Source organism: Labrus mixtus, chromosome 4, assembly GCF_963584025.1.
Source record: "Labrus mixtus chromosome 4, fLabMix1.1, whole genome shotgun sequence".
Classification (NCBI taxonomy): domain Eukaryota; kingdom Metazoa; phylum Chordata; class Actinopteri; order Labriformes; family Labridae; genus Labrus; species Labrus mixtus.
In genome coordinates, this window is record NC_083615.1 from 24049297 (window position 1) to 24072624 (window position 23328).

General features: G+C 42.3%; 2 protein-coding genes and 1 long non-coding RNA gene across 3 annotated transcripts in view; 2 read left to right on the plus strand and 1 right to left on the minus strand.

Annotated features, from left to right (window-relative positions):
* LOC132973218 (uncharacterized) overlaps positions 1-20337 on the minus strand; it is a 360126-nt gene extending 339789 nt beyond the window's left edge. Inside the window, exon 1 of the long non-coding RNA XR_009672973.1 lies at positions 20328-20337. This is a non-coding gene — a long non-coding RNA (uncharacterized LOC132973218). The remainder of the gene's footprint in view (positions 1-20327) is intronic.
* LOC132973212 (ankyrin repeat and BTB/POZ domain-containing protein 2-like) overlaps positions 1-23328 on the plus strand; it is a 43347-nt gene that overhangs the window by 10287 nt on the left and 9732 nt on the right. Inside the window, exons 2-3 of the mRNA XM_061036547.1 lie at positions 15398-15547; positions 18801-19011. Coding sequence (XP_060892530.1) covers positions 15398-15547; positions 18801-19011 — 361 coding nt within the window. The remainder of the gene's footprint in view (positions 1-15397; positions 15548-18800; positions 19012-23328) is intronic.
* ldha (lactate dehydrogenase A4) overlaps positions 17803-23328 on the plus strand; it is a 210655-nt gene continuing 205129 nt past the window's right edge. Inside the window, exon 1 of the mRNA XM_061036549.1 lies at positions 17803-17807. The gene's annotated coding sequence lies outside the window, so the exon portion shown is untranslated. The remainder of the gene's footprint in view (positions 17808-23328) is intronic.

Sequence of the window (23328 nt, forward strand, 5' to 3'; positions counted from 1 at the left end):
TTCCATGTGTTTCACATTAGTAACAGTCCGTACAGTGCACATACTGTATATACACATACTCTGCGTGTCAGTGCCCTGGCCTTACAGTGCTTCTTTAAGGGGTTGTAAAGGCACTCTTGAAAGCAGTAGTAAAATATATAATGTAAGACCCAGCTAAACATTCACACTGCAGAGGGAATAGAAAAAATGGTGGAGCTGGAGAGGTCAACGCCTTTCTTTGATTCAGCTGAAGCTCAAACAATTCTATACTTTGTCTTCAGTTAATAGTCTGATTTTGGCAGGTGGCTATAAAGAGCCTTTCAACAGTCCAGTCAGGTGCTAGAAAGAGGTGTGTCTGCATGATGGGGTTTAAGGGGGCAGATGTGTCAGGAGATATAGGCAGGGGAGGGGGGAAGGAGTCAGCCTGAGGGGTCAGCATGTCGTAAATACTGCAACACCCACCAAGCCGGTCAGCTGAGACCAAGCCAAAGTGTGGAGTGTGAGCAGCTTTGAAACATCGGGGTGGATTCAAAAAAACACTGGAAGAAAGTTGTAATTTGGTGTGTTTTAAGAAAGGACTGCCAAAACTGTGAGCAATCTGATGTCAGGAGAACAATAGAGCATGCTTAGTAATAATGAAAGCACAACCAGGACATGTCGTGCTCCGTCTCTGTGACTCTGATAACATTGCGGGTCTCTCCCGGTGTCTGAGTAGACAAAGATAACAGACATCCAGAGAACAGCACTTGCATGCAAACACAATGAAAATCAGGAATCACTTGAGATAGAGACACAGGCTGATAAGTAGCCAGCAGACAGCCAGACATGGAAAGGAATTTACACTATCAGCATGGGGTGGATGCAGGTGTGATGAATAGTGCTTTGTAATGCTCATTAGGATGTATGCGTGATAACTGATGTGAGAGAGAAAGACAAACAGCAGAGATCCCTGGGGGTCCCTCTTAATGTCCTGACCCTGTGGTAAACCTCCCAAGAGCTCCATCTTTCTCTCTCTTCTCCCATGTATATTTACTTCTTCCATTCATTCTTTGTTCCAGTTTTTGTATCTTGAGTTTCATTCCGTGCAAGAGTCTTGAAATCCCATCATCATCTCTCGCAGCGGAACGCACATGAATGAACAGAAAAGGATACAGTGAAAACTGATTTAAAACAATTCTGCCTAAATGGATGTTATGTTAACTATTTTCCCTGCAGAGGAGAGGGGGAATTGTTATGGATGCGTTTTAAACAGTTAAACATGAGAATATTAAGACTCTAGTGGTTGCTGAATCTAAACCTTGCTCGGTGCTGAGACATCCAGACATAGAGTTGAGCTGAGTGGAAAAGAAAGGCATGGAGGATGGATGACAGAATTGAGGGACATTGACAAGCATAGAAAAAAAAAAAGAAATCTCAGAGCAGGAATTGAACCTGCCCAGTGCTTCTTGGCTCGATTGCACTTCTGCACTGAAGGCTGTAATTACCTTCTGACCGACTCATGCTGGTAGCTACAGAGTGGTGAGGTCAGTGTTTAGCTGCCTAGCACAATGAGGTCAAGTACTATTCATGCCCTGGCTTGTGCAATTCTGCAGTAAATTCCCCATCCAGCATCCTTTGCTGTCTCTGTTTGAGCTAATTCTGACTTGTATGAAAATGTGAATGTCTGCAGGCTTGTTTGTGCGTTGCCACAGTCTGAAAATCAAATTAGCAAAAAGCTCGCCCCTTATCCATCTTCTTTTTTCCAACTACCTCTTCCCCTCATTATCTTCTTCTGTCTTCCTCTGTCTCATGCAGCCTGCCAGTTCTCCTCTCACAGAGGGTCAGCCAGAGACTTTCTGCAAAGGGATGCTAGAGCCAGGCTCCTGGGAACCTAAAACACGTCTGGGAAAGGCATTAATAAATGCTCTCTCACACACAAAAAGGGGCTAAAGCTTGATTTTAAATCTGCCCAGTGATCTCTGTATCATTTTTTTTTTAATTAGATGGCTGCTATGCTGACTTTCCACAGGGAACTTTGGGAACCTATTTTCTATTTTCTGAAATGCCTTCACTGTCCCCTAGCAGAATCTCTTAAGACACACTTTCCCCAAACCTTTCCCTTCTGTATTTTACTGTCTGTTTTTTTTCTTCCTATTTTTCTCTCAAGAGGTAAAAGTAAGACATAGCTAATTATCACCCTGCAATTTTTGTAAGCCCCTCTGAGACTTCACGGGTTGAAATTGGAGAGTGGGAGTTGTCTCAAAGAAGGGAAACAATGTGCGGGTGTCCCTGGCTTAGGGCTTTGGGAAGTCAAAATCCCAACTCTGAACACTTGGCAAGCGGTTGAATGAAATATCCCTCGAGCCTCTCCTTCTTTCTGACTGTCTAGCCATTTGTGGTCACGGGGTTTCCCGGGCAGGCAAAGCAGGGGCTGCTGTTTATCTTGAGCTGGGAAAGACAGTACAAGAACTAAAAGTTTAAACAAGGCCCTTAGAAAATAGATGGATTGGGCCGAAAAAGAGAGATTTTGTTGATGAAGCTCAGCAGGGCCTGCACACATGCTCAGCCGTCATCATCACGCCCGGGCAGACTCCACAGTGGGAAAAGGAGAATGAAAACAGATTTGTCACTCAGTCTGCTGTTTGTACAGGAGCATGTGCAAGAATAGTTCTCTCCCCCCAATCTGTTACACACAAACATTCCTCTACAACACACACACACACACACACACACACACACACACACACACACACCAAAGCACCCCCTTTAAAGGGTCTCTGCTGGGCAGCGTGGTGTCGCTGGGAGTGGTAGAGGGGTTTGTGTGTTTTTAGTGTGTGTGGTCAGGATGTGGCTTGCACCTCTCACTCGTCATGATTTACTAACAATACCCATGGTGGTTAGAGGCTGAAACTCAGCACATACTACAAGTCTGAGTCGATAGATTGTACAACAAGCGGGAAACTTTTTCCAAAGCCTCCCATTCCCCACTTTATTTCACATTGTAATGCAGTCTCATTCAAGAACTGTGGGCTTTTCCTGATTTATCCATCGTTTCCTGACATGCTAGGTTTAATAATTTCTGTTTAGGGCGTATTTAGTCACATGTGGCTAGAGTTAATTTCTTTTGTGTGTGTTCCAGGGTGTAAGTTTCTCTGCAAAGAAGGTCGATCTGCTATTATTTAGCCATTGAGGCTTGGAAGCTGTTGTTGAAATGAACTGACCGGGTCTCGTACATGTCAGGAAGAGATGCATTAAACACACACACTTGCACACTTGTGAGAATTACAGTGAAAAAGCAAATGGCCTTTAGCTTTGGCACAGTCTGTTCTTGGTAAAGTGTCTTGTTTGTGTAGTGCTCTGATTTTATAGTTAGAAGAAATATGGAGGAGATGAGAAAGACAACAGTCTTTTTGGAGGTACTATCTCTCCACGTCCGTGATCCTTGTCTCTCTTTTTCCATCTGCTGCTCAGAGGAAGGGGCTTCAGTGGGTGGTCCACTGAGCCTATACGGAACAGTAGCCTTTTATAACCTGCAAAACACACAAACTCATACAAACACACGTATCGAGAGGCCTAAACACACACAGACAGACACATTAAATCACAGCTCATAGATTAAACCTGTCTGAAGGTGCTGAGATGACCTTATAAAGAAATTCAATGACATACACACACTGAGTCAAGCTTTCCTGTAGCACCTGCAGGAGCAACAGCTGGGAATACACGGGGCAACAAACACCACCGCTTCTACACATAAACACACACACACACACTCACCTCCCACAACTTTATTTGTATGGCTGTCGTGCTAAGGCAGAGGAATTTGTGAGCAGGTACCGTCTGCAGAGAAGAAGCAGCAAACACTCATCACACTGCGTACATGAGTTGTTAGTTTCACAGCACTGTTTGCTTTGTGTCTTAAGGACAAGACTGCAGTAGTGATGAGTCAGGATGACGTGAAATGGTGTTACAATGACCTTAGTTGAGGTTTTGTTTTCACACAACTTTGAAACTGATAATGAATTTATAGAAAATATGTCGGCTTACATTCATTCAACAAACACTAAGGCATGTCCATCAGAACTGAAATAATCTTTAGACGGTCTAATGTTATTATTTCAGGTTAACCCCTAATTTGTTAACCTGTCTGTTCTTTTTGGGGAAGAGGACAGAGGCAGAATAATAATACTTGTATCAGTTTGAGCACAACAGGAGAACAAAGATTGATCTGTCTCTGTCAAACATTCTTTGCCTAGGTAGTTTATGTATCTGTGTTGTACACTGCAGTATACGAAATCAGGTTTTGTGCTTCTGTGTTTGAGCAGTTTAATGGCAACTGTTTTTCTCACATAGCTTCAACTTCTTTGGGGAAAGGAAATGAGGACATTGCACTTTTGAGTAAAAGGAAAAGGGAGTGTGCAGACGTTTAAAGAAAGAATAGTTGTATGCATCTGACAGCTCTGTGTTTCTTTTTCCTTTTGCAACTGTTTTGCAGCCTCTTTTTTTATTCATGTGGTGACACGTCAGGGAGGTCCTGACCCCCAGTTCCAGGACCATTGTAACTGTTGGTGTCTGAGTAGGTGTGTTTGTACCTTTGTGAAAAGATGACATGTACACAATGAGGCTTTGTTTAACTGTTAGTGTTTCTCATAGTGCTGACCACCACATGTGCTCTTGTCAGCTCATGGACAAAAAACGAGGGAGGCATGAGTGTAAGTGTGTGATATTGTGTGTGTAAGTGGCTTCTTTCTTGGTCTTAAGATTGTAGGTCAAAAGGTGACATAAATGCATAAGAGGATGGTCCTTTTTTTAGTGGTGTGGACCCTCCCTCTGTGTTCAGTGTGTGGGTGTGGGGTGTGTGGGTGTGTGAGAGGGTCAGGGGTAGGTTGTAAACCCCTTTGGGTGTCAGATGGGTCATACAGCCAGTTGAATGAGGTGACTGGTCTGGTTAAAGGTAGTTTACTGCCTTTTGCTAAAGAGATTGACATTCTGACACGCCCTGCAGGTCTCTACCACACCCAGGTCACACACTAACACACACACACACACACACACATATACAGAATATTTAGTGCTGCTATCTGTGCCTTTGCTGTCATCTGCATAACTCAAACATGGCCACACACATGATTCATGCTTTTGGATGCCTGGTGCATACCAATATTTGATTCTGTGCTGATATCTGTGTGGTCAGACTGCACTTTATATTTCAGAATGTCATTGTGTGCATCTGAGGTTGGGTGGTCCATTGATTTATCGTCCGTGTCTCGCTCTTAGACGTGTTCCAATAGTGGCATTGATTTCCTGACTAATTATATGAGATGGTGCTCTACCCACTCCAACCATCTGATGTTATGACCCACATGCTTCCCTTCCCAGGGTCCGACCCTCAACCCCTTTTCTGTCCTGTCAAAATGAGGACAGTTGCGTCAACAATGGCACAAACAACAGAAGAATGAGGCAGATGTAAATGGAGCAGCCCCACTCATTACTGCAGACAAAAGAACTGTGGGCCCTTTTTGAACAAAGCTGTGCACCGTTCACTGTCCACTGCTGTCAGATGCTGCTGAGTTGTGATGCCTATGAAATAATGCAAACTCATCCCCTCCATTTGTCTTCTCTATGTCAGGTTATTATGGGATGGAATTAGTCTGTGAGTGGCTTCTGTTTCTTAATGCACACTTAATTGGAACAATAAAACTTTAATGCAGCAGTGTTCCACATATAGTTTTCTGTCTATAGAAGTAAATGTAGCCTCCAATGTTTATTGAGCTGACTGTGCAGGTTTTGAATCACTTAAAGTAAGGCGTTGTAGACATTAATGGAAGGTAACTTGATGCATTAACTCAAGCAAGTTCAGTTTGGAGGTATACTTAACTTGAGCAGACCCATATTATATTACTTTATTCAGTACTCTACTCCTCTCATCAGTTTGAGAATACTTCCCATTAAATGTACATACAGCTGGTTCTAGTTAAAAGATCAGGATGACCTACCCAGCACTATGAAGTACTGAGCTCCACCATGATGAACTCTAACTGTAATATGCCAGAAAACCGTGATGAGAATAAATCTGTATAATGCAAACTCTTGCTGGTTTCTTTAAGTATATTTTCATTGCATTGACATTTTTACTTGTTGGACTTATTACCCATAATGGAGTATTTTCAAGTTATACACAGAGACTCAAACATATTGTAGGCTACAGCACACTTGTGTTTCTGTGTGAATGAACAGCAATTACTGGTTGCCCAGATTGTGGTTTCCCTTTCCTTTCCTCTGGTCTTTTCCACTCTGCTGTGAAGCTGCAGTCCAACAACTATAGGAGCAGAAGAAGTAGAACAGTAGTAGAACTGGGGAAAGGAGTGATTGAAAGGGTGAGTGAAGCTCCAGTCCTAATCATAATCCACCTCCACCCCACCCTCTTTTTTCCCCCCATTTAAATCACTCCGTTCTGCGTCATGTTTTTGCTCTCTACCCAGCCCAACACGGAATGTTAATCAGCAGAAAGCTGCTTTAGATTTACAACGGGGAATTTGGATCCAGTGCTTTGAAACGTCAAATTCTTAAGTCCCTCCATCCAAACCGCTCGTTGGGACTGTGAGAACTGTGCTGTGCTGCAGCAGCGAGAGCTTCTGAACACAGAGGATCAGAAGGACTGGTTTCTGTTTTTTTTTTATCTCCATGAGCTTTTAGAAAGGAAGTACCTGCCACTGTCTTTGGACGTGGAGGTAAAGGCACATCATGCAAATTCAATATTCAGGCTAATGTTTGAAATAGGTGGAGGGAATTTAAAGGAGAGCAAGAGACAGGTAACATATTAGATAAGAAAGTGGTGAGACTCAAAATGGCTTTTTATGAGTTTTAATTATTCATAAGTAATAATGGAGAGGAAACACATTCATGTATGTGCAACGCAAACGTGTTATATGATGAGATTCTTTCAGCTTTTATCTTAACTTTAAAAGTGTCATAGGGTGAAGGTTTATCGATGAATAAACCAACGAGCAATCAGGAAACAACTACAGATTGTGATGATTCTGCATGTTTGAGTTATTTACAGAAATTAAAAAAGTTAATGAGCCAAGCCAAAGAGTTGCTTGATGTCACTAAGCTTTAGTCACACTGTACATCGGAAAAATCGATGTATTATAGGCAACCTGTCATTGTAAATTGCATGCATGGAAAGACAGTGATCAAACTGAAAGTGTAACTATGAAAATATTGGGCGAATTACGTTAATTTCTTGCTCAATTATATGGAAGGTTGATTCATCCTGCGAGCAAAAAGTCTTGCAGAGTCAAACAGTCTTTACTTTCCTTTGTGAGTACTTTAAATTACTTGATTAACACAAAGTGTATGTAAGCTTAAGGCTGGGCATAGCATCTACCACCAAATGGTCAGAGTTCATGTTTATTTGGCGGTAAAGTGGTTTAGAACATCCATCACGGCACACAGTTGAAAAAGTCACATGTTTTCGGCAGCTGGTTCACTTAAACAAGTGAGAGATCCACACAGCCAACTGGCCAGTGAAACTTTTAACATCACTGCAGTTTCCTCTCCTGAAAAGAAAATGAACTACCAGCCCAGTCTGCATGAAGGTTGTGTGCCTTTCCTCAATGACTGTGTTGTCTGCCGTCCAAACTGACTGGCTCTCTGTTCTGTCTCTCTAGAGAGGGTCCAGCTGAGAGAAAATGAGCTGATCACATGGACAGAAAGGGAGCAATTAGTGCAAACACACACTCAAGCACACACTTTGTACCTCTTTGCCCATAGCATTATTGCCCCGTAGTGTTATTGGTCAAAGGACTGAATAGAGGATGGATTGTTTTTAAAGGGGAGGTTTCTTTTCAGAACGGGAAAATGAAACAGGCGGCCCTTGATCTGTTCCGTCTGATTGAAGTTTTGGCTTTCAAAATGACACTAATGAGGATTGTTCTCCAAAGCAAAGTCCGACATTGTATTTTGACCTGTGTTTATTTGTCAAGCACTTTGCCTCCTGGCAGAGTTTTAGATGATGACATCATCAACAGAGCAAAAGTGGCTCTGAGTGGGTGGGTTTGAGGTTAGATGTTTATGTGGTTATGTTACTGCAATGTGTAAGTAATATCCGCCATCGTCTGTCTTAGAGAAAACAGAATTTCCAGTTTCAGTGCTTTACAATAAGCTTATAAAACATAGTCATCCAATGATGGAGCTATAATGTCCCTCTGCTGCACGCTAAGTGAGGTGGCGTCACATATGGAAACAGGGAATGGAGAAGGAGACTAGATAGCCGCAGGCACCACGGTCCGCCGAGAATGTCAAACATAAAACATGATTAGAGAGAGAAATAGGGGGAGTAAAAGAAGGGGTGTGGATAAAGGAGAGAAAGCTGAAGTCATGTTTAGGATTAGGGTTAGATGTGTAGGGGATCTTCTGGCGATATTTTTTTTCGGGGCTGTGGGCAACCAAAGCCATCTTGCTTCCCACCACCTACCACTCCTAATTCAGCAGTGTGTGTGTTTGTTGGCGGTGATAGGTAATCTACTTCAGGCCACATGGCAGCTGCAACAGTTCCTATTTTGCACTTTCAGATCCAGAATTCAGAAACAAAAAGAGAAACATGTAGATTACTTTATGGTTGCTGATCTTTTATGTAATTCAGAGCCTATTGCAAAAGTCTCCTTCTTATCAAACTCAAAAAATCTGATTGTTGAGCCAGCGACCAAAGCAATAAAGTGTCTTGCTCAGAGGTCAGTTGACATACAAAAAGTTATGCCTTGATGTGGTTTCTTTTGGACTTGAATGTGGCCTAATAGTATAAATTTGAGAACCTCACACTGACACATAAAGACACATAAATAACTTTTTACATCCTGCTGAATTTTCCTTAAGAGTAGACCAGCAGCACTAGATTTATGATAGAGTTTTGTATTCCTTAAGCTCTGTAGTGTAATGCTTTGTTAAATAATGTTCATGTCAGAGCTCCCACACAGCTCACTCCTTTTGAAGATTCAGTGTAACCCTTGAGGAGATTAACATCTAATCTCTGTGATTTGCACTCTGGGATTTAAGGGACTGACTTCTAACAATGGACAGATCCAGAGGTCTTCTACTTTCAGCTTGTGGGCAGGAACTAAATTCCACACTTTTATATATTTGTTTCATACTTTTAAATCTTAGTTTGGACCTTCTTTGTGGTTTAACTTCTTAGAAAACCTCTTTGCAAGCCAAAACCTCATGCCCTGTAACAGCAACAGTCTGAGAAAAGCAGGCAAAACAGGCCCATGAAAACCTTTCATAACCCTTCAGAAGAATCCTTCACATCCACCAAATATAGGAACTTTCCCCTCTTTCCATCTTGCAGTGATTAATGGTGTGTGTGGGTGTTCCCGCTCAGTGACTTTGGGAAGCCCCCTTTTACTCAGCTGATAAGGTTACTTCCTCTTTTAGCCCCAGCTTAGCATCACCTCTGACCCGTGACCCTTCGCAGCCAGGAGTCACCAGAGGTGCCGGGTAAATCTACCAGACCCCACGTCGCTTGTCTATCAGGGTCTGTGATTTATCAGGCTCTGACAGGCGTGTCTGTAGTTGTGTGTGAGTAAGTAGTATTCCATTTAAATCAGAGACATCTCGAATTGCTCACACAGACGTTCTATAGTGAAAAGCTCAAGTGCACTGTATTCGACTTCAGCTTATGAATGCTTCTCTTTTTGCCCCAAAATCCACATAGCGTATAAGGGGGTCTTTCAAAATAAAAACTACCTAACTTGGATGATTATTTTTAGCCAGAATACTAATAGACCACTTTACGTTTGTAAATGCCCCTCTGTCCCACTTGAATTCTGTTTAGATAAAGAACATGATGAGGGTCCGCCAGAGCAAGCAAACACATGGATATTTTTAACCCTGTATGCTGAAACACTGCTGTAAGTGTAGTCAAACAAAGCTTTTTCTCTCTGGCTCCACAGAGCGACTCACACATACAATATAGTTCATTCATCCATCTCGTTTTCTCCAATCTTGCTCGGTGGCTCCAGCAGAAGACCCGTGTGTGGCACTGCATCTTTCAAAAGCGGCGAGAAGAATGTGATGTGAGTGGGCGAGGCTGGATGTGTGAAAAACAGGTGTTTTAGGGCCTTTAAGTGTGGAAAACAAGAGGCCGGGTGGGTCAGTGAGTGAAAGATCACATCTGGCCTCTGGATTCCACCAACCAAAAATGAAGCACAAGCATGTGTGCGTCTCTTGTTCTGTGAAAGACACACTCACTTACAGAGGGGATCAGATACTGTGGGGGTGATGGATACTCACACCTTATCACAGGCCTGTTAAACACTGTACTATTATGTGACTGATGACCCTCCAGCCTCCACACAGGGACGAGAGTAAAGCCTCTTGGCCCAGAGTCAGTGCTCCTTTCTGGGCAGGGGAAGTCTCTTTGAAGCCCCCTTTCCTCAACTCTCTGATCCATCCACCCTGTCATGAATGACGAGGCTGTTAAAGGAGGAAAGGCAGGTGTTCACTTGTGTGTGTGTGTGTGTGTTGATGTGTGTCTGCGTAAGTCTTGAGTTTTCTATCAGCTTTCTTAGAGCAGACAGCAGGAGAAAAGCTGATCGCGTCCTTCTTGCACACATTCTCTTTGCGATAGACAAAACAAATGAGCACACCCAGACATATTACGGTTTAGGAATGCACTTTAATCAGGACTCAGAAATGTGCAAAGATATGGCAAGGTCTTTATCCCTATAAAAACATTTATTGTTTGCTGCTAGTAATAATTAAATAACCCCACAACAGGTTGTTTTGTTGTTTCCCATTATCCCATGACTTTCATTTTCTGCTAACATTGTCAAAAAAATAAAGTAACAAAGCTGAACTTTGTGGAATAATCTTGCTGAAAATGATTGTTAATAAGCAAAACAATGTATACATGAACTTGGAAATTGAATCCAAAGTGACTTCAAAGTGAGCAGTTTTGTCATGGTCTGAGGATTCAAAGCAGGGTTTTTTCTTCTGGCTTGTTATCGAAGGTTAAACTCAAACATTTTCCAAATATTTGCTGAAGAAGTAGACACGGTGAACAGTTTTGTACTCCAAAGCTTACGTATCTTTTACCCTAATGCTGCAACCAAGCTTGAAAAACATATTCACTTTAAGTCAAACAAATTGTGGCATTGAGAGATAAGATATAAAAAGAGCAACAATGCATGAAAGTCGAGATATGTTTTACTTTTATTAACAGCCCACAGCTCAAATATGGAATGTGATTTGACAGCAGTATTATAAATGTGTCAATGTGATGTGGATTATAAAGGCCAGTAATTGAGAGTGGCAGCCTGGCTGGGAAAAGTTTCAAAAACTTTCCTCACAGCAAAAAGTGCTTGTTGGATTTTCTGGCCTTGTTATGACAGTTTGTCCAACATCATTGTGAGTGATTGCTGGGCTGAGTATAGGAGAAGCTGGACTGGTTTTTAGAGATAGTTTGGATGAGCTGGGGACTGCCACGGGCTCTGTGGTAACGTTTCAGCTATGATTTGTAGCTGGGATTCCCACATGACATTTGCAGGGTCAACCTCAGAAGTGAAACCATAATGACCACAAGAGAATGAATCCCCTGTGCCACTTGTCTTCCCCTGCCTCTCCCATTTCACAGTCTCAGATATTCCCGTCCCCCTCCCTCCTCGTTCCCTGCATGACTCATACATCTTCAACCAAAGCTCTCAGCCCCTCTTACCCCCTCCTCTTTGTTGTGTCCTCAGCCTCTCTGTGCCAAAAGAAGTATTATTTATAAAGTGCTGGCTGCTTCATGCGCTTCATGCAAGTGATGTTGGTGGTGGTGTTGGGGACAGGCCCTGGTTTGGATTGCTGACCTCCATCAGGCCTAAATGACGCAGGCTGGGGTTCAGCGGTGAGAGAAGCAACAGGGCGGGACTGTGGGAATTACAGAGAGAATGATGGTGTGCGAAAATTTGCCACAGCTTTGAAAAAAATCCTGCAGAATCGATCAGATAAAAAGATCTCACCTCTGCTCACAACAGGTCTATTTTTAGATAGCTAAATATAGGCTAGAGCTTATTCAGTTAAAGTACCAAGAAGACTCCTCATTCTATCAGTTTGTATAAAGAAACAGGAATGAGCTGTTTGTGAGATGTTCTCTCACTCTTTTTCACTAAAAAAACAGAGGAGGAGAACTGTTCTTTAGCACTGGCTGATTACTTTCTGAAATGTTTTTAATGGTTCACTAGCGTTAGTTCACTGGCAATTTTCAGATATTTATTTTTAACAATTGAATGTATTTTATGCAAATAGGTAGAGCTGGAATAACGTCAATGTGACGCTCTTGGTGAGTCACACTACAGAGTCAGAGTAACTATGTTAATCCTCACATCATTGCTCACTCACAGACACACAGTCTTGCACACACCTGCTCAGAGCTGACACGTTCTGCTTTTTTCCACACACCCTCACCCACTTTAATTAGACAGAATCTCTGAGAGGCTCCCACACATCAGGAGGCATGTGTTCATTAGACACTTGTTTTTCTCATACATACATTAACACCTATACATTAAACATGGTGTATACATAGTGAGGTAGGTCAGGAGAGTGTACAGAACATGAGAAAGAGAAAAAAATCACTTACACAAGACTCAGGCTGTAAACATGTTTATGCTCCAGTTGCTTAACTCCCTTTTATGTGCTCTAAGTGCCTTTTTAAGGAATGATTAAGAATGATTTACAACCTGCACAAGCAGAGCCCTCATCATAATTACCGAAATACCTGAAGTGACACATCAAAGATGTGCAAACATACTTTATATGCACAGACGTGAGTGTATGATTGTGCTCGTGTGAGAGGGATGTGTTGAAGCTTGTGTACAGTTTGGTTCTGACGTTTGTGTCCTTTGTAGCAGCGGACCTCTGCTAGAGGCAGCCGTTTCCATTGTGTGTAACAGGGGAGTCAGCACATATTATACAAGTCCGATGGTGCAGAGAAAGTACGAGAGAGAGAGATAAAGAGAGATGGAGTTACACTTTTTTATGTACGAGACCAAATTCCCTTTGGCAGTCTAACTCTTTGGAGTGAGCAAATCTTTAATTCTCAACATGTTTTCAATTTTTAAAGCAATCCTCTGGACTGATATGACTCTGGAGTGGCTTTGTTTTCATCAAGTCTACATATCATGTGCCCCTTCTTTACCTTTCTATTGAGAAATACCTATTATATTTCCCTCTTGCTGTACTTTATAGAGCAGTTGATGAACAATTGGTCATATCCAGCACATGTGACTATAGTTTTCTGTCTCATGACCTTTGCTTCATTATGAAATACGCTGTGCTTGTGTTCATACAGACAAGGCATCATGAGGCGGTTCAAGCTGTGATGACTGCTGTTGCCTGCATGACGGGGCAGCAATGTGATCTATTAGATGAAGCTTTTACACTTGAACAGAAACCATGCTGTATGAAATAAAGTTCAGGCATGCAGATCCTAAGTTGTGCTGATATACACACATTAAACACTCTCTGCCTCAGACAATACAGTTTGTACAGATACAGTATGTTGCAGTTTCCATTAATTGACAACATTTACAATCAGTTCCAATATCTGCTGCTTTCATCAGAACACGTCAGCATTATAATCTGTGTCCACACTTTGTATTCCCTCATAGTAAATCCTGTCAGTTGCTGTACTGGAATAAAAATATAAGTTCATACAGAGATAAAAAAGCGCATTGCTTTACATAATGTATTACGATCAGACATCATATGAAACAAATATGTTTCCCTCAATGAAAATAAATGATGACAGTTTGCCCCTGCTTTGAGCACAATGAATGTTTATTGTAAGAGGATTTAGCCACACTATTCATCTCAAACAATTTACAATATAAAAGTCTCATGAAGAAGAATCTTTTGGTTAACCGATGGTTTAAAAACGATGCCATGATGGATTTCGTCTGCTCATTCTTCACAAAATAGTTCAATCTCCTCCTGTGTCACAGGGTGTTGGCACACCTCAAGATGATAGGATTTTTTTTTAACTTACACCAGCGATTTTTTTCAACACCCCTCTATGATTCCAACGAGAGGACACGGTTTGCCGGAAGCACATGGGAATGTCATTTCAGGGATGGTAGCCCATGTTTTTTCATATGAGGAGGCTTTTTCCCTTAAGCTCTGTAAATAAATAACAAACTTGCACCGATCATCTCTCCTCTCTCCATTTCCCTTTTATATCGCCAATCAACTCCCACTCATTTCCTCTGTCTTGGCAGGAAGCTCACCTTTTGATTTTGAGGCCAAAGTAAAGGTTAGCTTTGGGGCAGCTAACTCTGGTTAGTTGATCTGGGTGAACACAAACAGTAGCTAACAGCACTCTCTGTCTGCAGCATTATGTGGTGATTTAAAGAGGGGAAAAAACCTATGAAGGTTTGAGTGCAGCAGAGGTATCAGTCTGTGCTGTTAACCTTCACTCATCACAACGTTGATCTATTTTAGCTGGAAAACAACAAACTCAGGGAGGTTCAAGAACAGGATGACATCTTTGGATATTTTAAGAAGCATTTATCTGACAGCCGGCTGCCATGAAGATAAAAGAGACAAAACTGTTTTTCACCACTATATTTGTAGGTTATCTAACTTAATGAATGGAGGATACTGAACCTACTTTGACAGATTGTGCGTTTTTATGTAAAAAAAAAAAAAAAAAAAAAAGGAAAAAAAAGCTGTATGAAAAAAGTGTTAAATCGTGTTCAGAACTGTACCCTTCCAGTGTGTCAGAGATGTCTGGGTTGGGCTCGCTGGGTCTCTAGAGGCCTCATTTAAGGAGGAAATACCACACGTGTTCTAGATGGACTCTGGTTACATCTCAAGCCATAATAGTTTGACAGTAGAAAGGGAACATGGCTGCAATACATAAATCCCATGCCAAACATTTATCATATTGAGTTGTTCCATAATCTGTCATTAAATCATCTTTAAAAATCATAAATCTACCTTTTACTCGTTTCTTCAGACTTCTGCATAACATCTACAAATGTGACGAACATGCATCGAACATGCAGTACTTGTTGTATGTCCATGATTAAGATGAATATCTGCAGTTTGAGAAATCTATGTCTGTGTTGACGTTCTTTTCTGCGAGGCCGCGGCCTGCTTCTGATGCAGTGTGCATTTATTTTGTTTGTATTAGCCTGATGTCACTACGCACTCTGTTTATTTTCCCGAATGTGTAGAGAGCAAGGCTCATGTTCCCTTGTGTGTTTACTTGCCCTCAGCGGTGTGGGTAACATGTTACCAGAATTACAAATGCACTATGTAAATACCACCAGCAGTTGTTTTGGGACTTGTGTAGACAGAGTGTGGATGGGAGGATGCAGATATAATGGACGCTTGCTGCCCACAAACTTGTCATATTAATCATGAATGCCATTCTCTCTCTCTGTCTCTGTAGGTGTTCTGTCTCTCCCAGCCCATTTCAGTCCTTACACAGAGAACCAGCAGACGTCTGTGGACAGCAGAGAGGATGCCTATGCCCAGCTGGAGCTGAGGACGCTGGAGCAGTCCCTGCTGGCTACCTGTGTGGGCAGTATCTCTGAACTCAGTGAGTACATGTACTCCAGATTAGTGTGGATCTTTTTACCATGAGCAGATTCTATTCCCATAATGTGTTAAAAAATTATTCTCAGATCATGAATGAACAACAGTGAAGCTTCATAACGTTCTTATTAATACAGACTACAAATCATTCCCGCCCATGATAAACCAATTGTCCTACTTGTTAAATACTCAACTATTTAATCCACACTTTTTTAAACACACCTTGTTCACCAACATTGTTTACGGCTTTTGAAGACAGGCAGCCTCCTTCCTGTGAAAAAAAGGCTGTTATCGCAGACAAACCAGCGCCAATCAGAGATAATGGAGTTACTTTTTTTTTTTTTTTTTAACCATTGTCTCAGAATAAGCCCCAATTTGTGCCTCGTTGTGAAAGCTGTCTAATGTGAGCTCTTCTAAAAATAAGCAGTGGAATAGTTTATCTTCACATTGAGCTCTGGGGAGTAAAGTGATAAAGCCTTTATGTGGTCCTCGATTTCTTTAGAGGCACAAGAAAGGCCTGAACCCCCATTCTTAGTGAAATGTTTATGGTGAAAATGAGAAGCTACATTTTATAAAAGGACAGTGTAAAGCGTATATGGTGTCTTTGAGTGAAGCTTCATTGACAACTGTGGAAGTTTAAAGACTTGTGTATACATTGGGCTGAATTTTGAGGGGTGGTATGTTAGAAAGTGTCCGAACTCTGTCACTTTATTCATGGATCTAGTGAAGGAAAGACTAAATCTACTGAGAATAGAGGACCTCCCTGAGACGTTTTCTCCTCCTAACCACTGAGGTTTGAAAGATTGGATGGATTTCATGAAATACTGACAGTCTTAGATGCCCGTGTCTGTGGACATAAGCTGGTAAATAAAGAAGCACACACAGTCCTACTGTACTCTACTGTATATGTGGTTTGATTAAACATGAGGCTCTGATTGATTTTGGAGACTGCAAGAGAGCAGGTCATTAAAAAAGTGAGAAAAAGGGTAGTGGAGGAATGTGGATGAATAGTGGGGGGATTTAAGGATGGAGTACATAGGTCTAGTGGCAAAAGCAGGACTGAGATGTGTGGAGGTTGGGGGTTGTGATGGAAAGGTAGCGAGGTGAGGAGTGGGGTCGTCAGTGCGGGTAGAAAGGTGAAGAGATGGAGATTAGTGTTTGTGAGGGCCAGGGTAGATTTCCTTCTCCAAATGAGCTAACACTCTGCCATTTGTTCCTCCAGCACAAGGCCACGTTCATACACCGTCGGCGTTAGTGAGGCATTAAGAAAGTGTACACACACGCTCACAGACACGCTCCCTCTCTGACTTACTCTCTCAGTGGTCTCTTTGTGCCACATCTCTCTGGTGGTGTGAGGCTGGGCTGTTCTGGGCAGGGCTGGCATCCTTCACACTCACTCACACACAAACAGAGGCATGTGTTCAATGATACGCATTCACACAACAAAAACTCAGAGAGGGCTTGGCACTCTGATCTGAGCCCATGAGACCAGGCGGACATAGGAGCATCTGTACTCAGCTGCTCCGGCCTGCTGGATCACTAGACTGGACTTGGCTAGACACTCCGACACACAGCATACATTAACATGACGGATGGAAGCATACTGGGCATTTCTGATAAATGACCCTGACTGTTGGAAATATCATTTTAGCCGTTCATCTTGTTCAGAGAGTTTTACAGTCTTATTCTCAGCTCTGTGGTGGTCTTCATTATCTGTGGGAAACTATAATTATATAGTTACTATAATTATTTATGTTTACTTAAGGAAATATAAAGGATTAGGACTAGACAAACCCAAATAAAATAAGCGTTGTGTTTAAGCTTGTAAAGCCTATTAGTATATGGGGTCATATAAAGTCCAGATAAAAATAATAAGCAATTATGTTTGAACTGAATTGACTGACTAAGTAGTCTAAGTCTACATTTTCTAATCATGTCATCATTTTCACTGCCATTCTACCTCAAGGCCTCCAGCATAGGCTGTAATCTAAGAATGAAGTATTTCATATCCTTCTGACCCCCGTAGCTCAGATTAGCCTCGGGGCACAATATGGGCTGGAAAAGCCAGGGAGAGGCTCTCCATCTTGGGCAAGAATTCCTAGGAGACCTCCTGGAGGGGCTGCTGCTGGTGGTTAACACAAAGGAGGCCCTTCAGCTTGAAGTGGGGTCTGTTTTTGGTGGTGGGGGGGGCTCTTCACTATAACCCCCTCGAAGTACCCCTTAATAGAGACCTACACATACACACTCACAAGGCTGAACCCTCAAAACCTTGCTCCCTTGCAGCCTCCCACTCACAGTAATCTGGTTAGAAATTAACCCAGGGGTAATTATGCTAAATGAGCGTTATACGATCCCAAGTTCAACCTACCCCTCCTCCACTTCCTCCCTCTGTGACAACTGATATTTTATCACTCCACTAGACTCCAGCTGTGACACCGGTGGTCAAGCACTCGGATGTTATCTACACACTTTATTCCATGCAGTCCCACACCCGCCATTTGGGATCCGTGCATCTATCCATGCATGCTTTCTTTAATAACGTTTCATAAACTCCAATGGACACAGTCATATCTGATTTGGCCTTTATCCAACTGCACATGGTTGTTAACTTAGCTTACATTGTGGGTGGATGAATCCTCTGATAAGCTGCATATTTCTTTTGTCTTCCTCTTTAAAAAGGAAGCATTTCCACTCACAGTAATCAAAACAGATTAAGAAGTCTTCTCTACCTTGATTTTGATCAAGTGGCTAACCCTTTCAGTTCCACCTTTTTAAGCTAAGTGCTGCTGTGATTGAACTCCGTCAATACTGAACAGTTGAACGGTTCATTAGAGCCTGTGATCAACTGTCCCATAGCCCATTAAGTTCTTCAGTGGTTAAGATGAATGGTTGGCTGTTTAGACTGGCTGTCTGGCTGTGTTTACTGATAACAACACTGCTAATGGCAAATATTGCTAGAAACATGGAGAGAGAGAGAGAGAGAGAGAGAGTCATGAGTAAAAGAGTTGTTTAGAAAAGCAAGGGAAATCCAATTTGATTTGGAGCCAACAGAGTTTATACTGAGCACTGAAGACTCTTGTTTTAGTTGTTTTTTAATGTGTGACGTGACTTTTTCTGGGCCAACTTACCATTAAAGTGTCTATTGTTACTCCATTAAAGACTAAACCCATTAAAAGACTGGGTGTCATGGAATTATTAGAATAAATATCAACATAAAAACTGTATTTCTGATCTGTCTTCCACATCCTTTGTTCCAGGTGACTTGGTGTCTCGCGCCATGCACCACATGCAGCGCCTCAGCTCAGTGCGTCCAGGACTGAGCCCCGCCCGCCACACCCGTCCCCAGCAGCCCGTGTCCTGGTCGCCGGACGCCCTCCACACCCTTTACTACTTCCTGCGCTGCCCGCAAATGGAGTCCATGGAGAATCCCAACTTGGATCCCCCACGCATGGCACTTAGCAAGGAGAGGTAGGAGTCATTAATGTCATTAACAAGAGCATGTCTCAATGCTTTAACAGATTAAATCAGTCTTATAGAGAGGGTTTCTTTTAAGTGTTAATATGTTTAGCCTCCTAGGGATTTCATTTGCTTCATGAGGTTGTATATAATGTGATTACTTCCAGTACTGCACATAACAAATACACAAACATCCACACTTAGACATAATCAAATAGGTTCTAATCAAGTAAGCCCCTTTTCCCAGACCACCATTCCTTAGGCCCCTTGTCATTGAAGTGTTAATTTTCTGTGGGTAAATGACAGGTAAGCAAAAGACTCCAGGTGCTAATGTAAGTCTGACAGAAGGGTGAATTGTTCCTTGAGAGCGTTAATTAGACTGTAGACTGGTGGTTTAGGAGTTTTAAGAGGTGCTAATGGTCTGTAATTCTGTTAGGGGTCTCCTCTTATCTTCTTTGACTTGCCTTTGTAGAACAATTATGGTAATTCTCGTCTAATACTTCAAAGTATTTGTCAGACTGAAATCAGTTTTGTGTTTTTAAGAGTTATTTTTGGGCTTTGTATGCCTTTGATAAGACGGTGGATAGAGTAGGAAGTCAGTGGAGAGAGGGGGTCTAGAATGAAATGCAGGAAAGGAGCCGCTGTACATTTGAGTGCGACCACACCTCATGCCATCTGGCGCCTCATACCTGATAACTTTTGACATTCTTTTAATAAGCCCCAGGAAATTAAGTTTTATTTTATTGGGTTTCCATAGAAAGAAACAGTAAACCCAAACAGAATAATGTCTCCTTTCTTCCAAAACACATTTATGAAACCTGTTAAAACATTAGTTAACATGACATAATGTTCAGAAATGGTCAAATTCAGCAGTAAGACAAACATGAGGCTGTTGTGCAAACAGCTAAGGTTAGATTAGTTACAATTGAGTGTGTGAGTTAAAAGTACTTGAAGCTTGACCACACATCTGGGTTTTGCCCTCACAGAAAAATAAAATTCACTCAGACACGTATTGTGTGTGTGCATCTGTAACCCATTTTACACACACACACACACACACACACACACACACACAAAGGTTAATAACACTTTTTATACTGATGTATGGAGGTTTGTCTAAAGGTTGCACTGAAGTCTACATTTGGGATGCAGCTCCCACTAAAGTGTGTGTTCAGCTTATATTATTCATTTGGTTAGATGTTTGTGTGTTTGTTTTCCTCATATATTGTGTTTACCTCTAGAGAATCACATGTTTGTGATCATTAGCAAATGAGGGAAAACACTGAGCATAGTGTCACACACACACACACACACAAACACACACACACACACACACAGGCACGCACACACACACACACACACAGGCACGCACACACACACACACACACACACACACACACACACAGGCACGCACACACACACACACACACACACACACACACACACACACACACACACACACACACACACACACACACACACACACACACACACACACACACACACACACACACACAGGCACACCGACATTTGAACACATGGCCAGCTGGCTCCCATACATTTAATAGTTAACAGATACACTATAAGTGAGCAAAGGTGGGCTCCTCGTCTCATCAAAGAGAACAGAACAGCAGATATACACCCCTCTTTTCTCTGCCCTGGCTGATTCTTCTAAGTCCTCTGATGTTTTTAATGTTGGCTGTATTTCAGCCTGGTTTATGAGTGCAGGATGAAATGATTTAATGTCTTATATTCTATACTTTTGAACATCTACTAATTTTTATTTGTCTTGTGTCATGTGATTTTTTCACATCTCCAGGTTTATTGCCATGCTTCGTTGTATGACTGTGTGTAAATGTTACCATGTCAGACTCAGGTGGCAGAGCAGAGCAACTCAAACCTGGCAGTGATTACAATACGAGCGCCTGGTAATGACAGTCTCTCCTTCAATGGGCCTCTCAATCTCTGGGGCTCACCATCTTTTGAAAGCTTTATAAAAAATCTTTGGTGGAAACCCAAAACCACCAAATCTGTGTGGGCCACATCGTCAAACCTTTTAGGAAGCCTGGCGAGAGCCTTAATGCAGAATCCTCAGGAATCAAAGAGACGGCCTTTTTGTTATGATCCTTTAAACCTGGTACTCAGACATAGATGTTACCGATGGTGTTGTATTAAGTGTGCTGCAGACACCAGAGTCTACTTGTTTTCTATCTGAAGACTTTGCTTAAGAGCCTCAGTACACAGAAATACAACGTTTCTGAGAGCTGTAAATTATTTTGAACTAATCTGTTAAATTATAGAATCGCTTGATTTTCCACCCAATTCTGTGCTGAAGAGACCACCCCAAACCCTCTGCTCCCCTCAGCGGATGGAAGGGAGCACTAATGGATAGATGTGTTACTCTGATAAGAAGTAGCCAATTGAGCTGACTTTTAACCACAAATACATCAGCTATAGTTACATCCCCCTGTATGGAGCCTTTATGAGAGTAATCTGACTCGAGATCAGTGGTTAACCCTGACCCTTTGCAGCACATGAAGGGGTCTGCTTTAAGACCTTATTGAAGTTTCTAAACAGCATGAACTCAATCACATTGGCCTCAGGATAGAGGACATATGGGACTAGTGTAGCAGTGTGACGTTGCCTCCTGGGGAGAAAAAGACTTTTCCTTTTAATGTCCGATGGTTCAAACACACCTGACCACCATTTGAGCTGAGCAGCCAGGTGTTGGTGAGAAAAGTGCCATGAATCAGATCTAACATTCATATGTGCGTCTGTGTGTGAACATGTGTGGGAGACTTTGCGTTTAGATGTCTGTGTGTGTCTACGTCCCACTGTTCTCAGTGTGTAGCCTTATCCCGTCAGGTCAGCAGGCTAGCCAGAAGCACTATCTAGTTTCAGTGTTAACAGGCGTCAAAGCTTTGATGTCACACTGACCCTCTGATGAAGCTGAAGTTTGTGTTTCAGGCTGAGGGGCATAACCCAGACACAGGGGTCAGATGAGAGGGGCAAAGGGGGAGCTGTAAAGATAGAGGGAGAGAGGGTTTGAGAAAAGAAGGAGCGAATGAATTGTGGGACAGGGGCCAGAGCTCCAAGTCCCATCTGTCTGGAGGTATGGGCCACTGGCAAAGGTGTGTACACACATATGGCCTTGGTTGATTTGTGGTGACACACACACGCACACACACACACACACACACACTCTTAAAACATTAAAGGTTAATTGGTATGAAAACTCCAGCCATGACAAAAAAACTACAAACTATCTCGGTAATTATTCTTTGACTATAATTTTCATCATATTACTCAATAAGAGTGTCCGCTTGAGGCCGGCTCCAGGAACACTGGAAGTCACATACACATGACTGGCAAAAAAGGCAGTTTTTATAGCATAAATAAACACATTTATAGCCTGGTACAAAAAACAAAAGAGGTTTGATTAGTGCCAGTGATGGCTGTTTTTTAAAAACGGCTCTGTTTTGATTTTGTAAACGATACGTGTTATCCATAGTTAGTTGGTAGCTGAGATGATTGACAGGTGGGCGCGATGTAGCAGTTCGTCAAGAGGCTTAAATCCCACCTCAGCTTCGATTCTCAGCCTGTCGTGAGGTTGACTGAAAGTTAGGTTGAGACAGGATTTACAGCATGGAGGCGGCTGCCGATGAGCTTCCGGAGCCCGCTGCAGTAACAGATGGGTGATGTCACTCAGGCTTCGTCCATCAATATTTACAGTCTATGTCAATAAGACACACTGAAATGTTGATTGATATAGTGGAGGACACAATAAATCTCTTGCACTGATCAATGAGAGATACTTGATGCTTTATTTGACTGTTTAGAGCTGCTTGAGTTCTGGATTAGTCGACGTTCCATGTGCATGTCCAGAAGCAAGTAGCAGTAAAGTATCCGAGTGTTTACCTTTTAGCGTGTAAGAAGACAGACACACACATCAACAGACAGACTCGCACGCCCCAACATTTGGGTTAAGTGAAGCCCCTTAAGACAAAAACAGTAATTCCCAGGCCCCTCCTCAACTCAACCTGCCTTTCTTATCACTCTACACTGTCTCCAGACTGCCACCCAACCCCCTGTCTTCATTAAGACATACCCCACCTGCCTCCCAGCCATTCTCATAACACCGTTAAACCCTTCTTCTATGCATCTATCAGACACACTTAACCCCTCCTGCTTCTCATCTGTTCCCATCAGCCCCTCGTCTGCTTGTTAACCGTCACGCCTGGGTGACAGCAGGGTCCTCCTCCTCCTCCTGACTGATCACAGACTGATAAAGCACTGAGGCAGAATGTGACAGAAAGAGCAGAAGATACA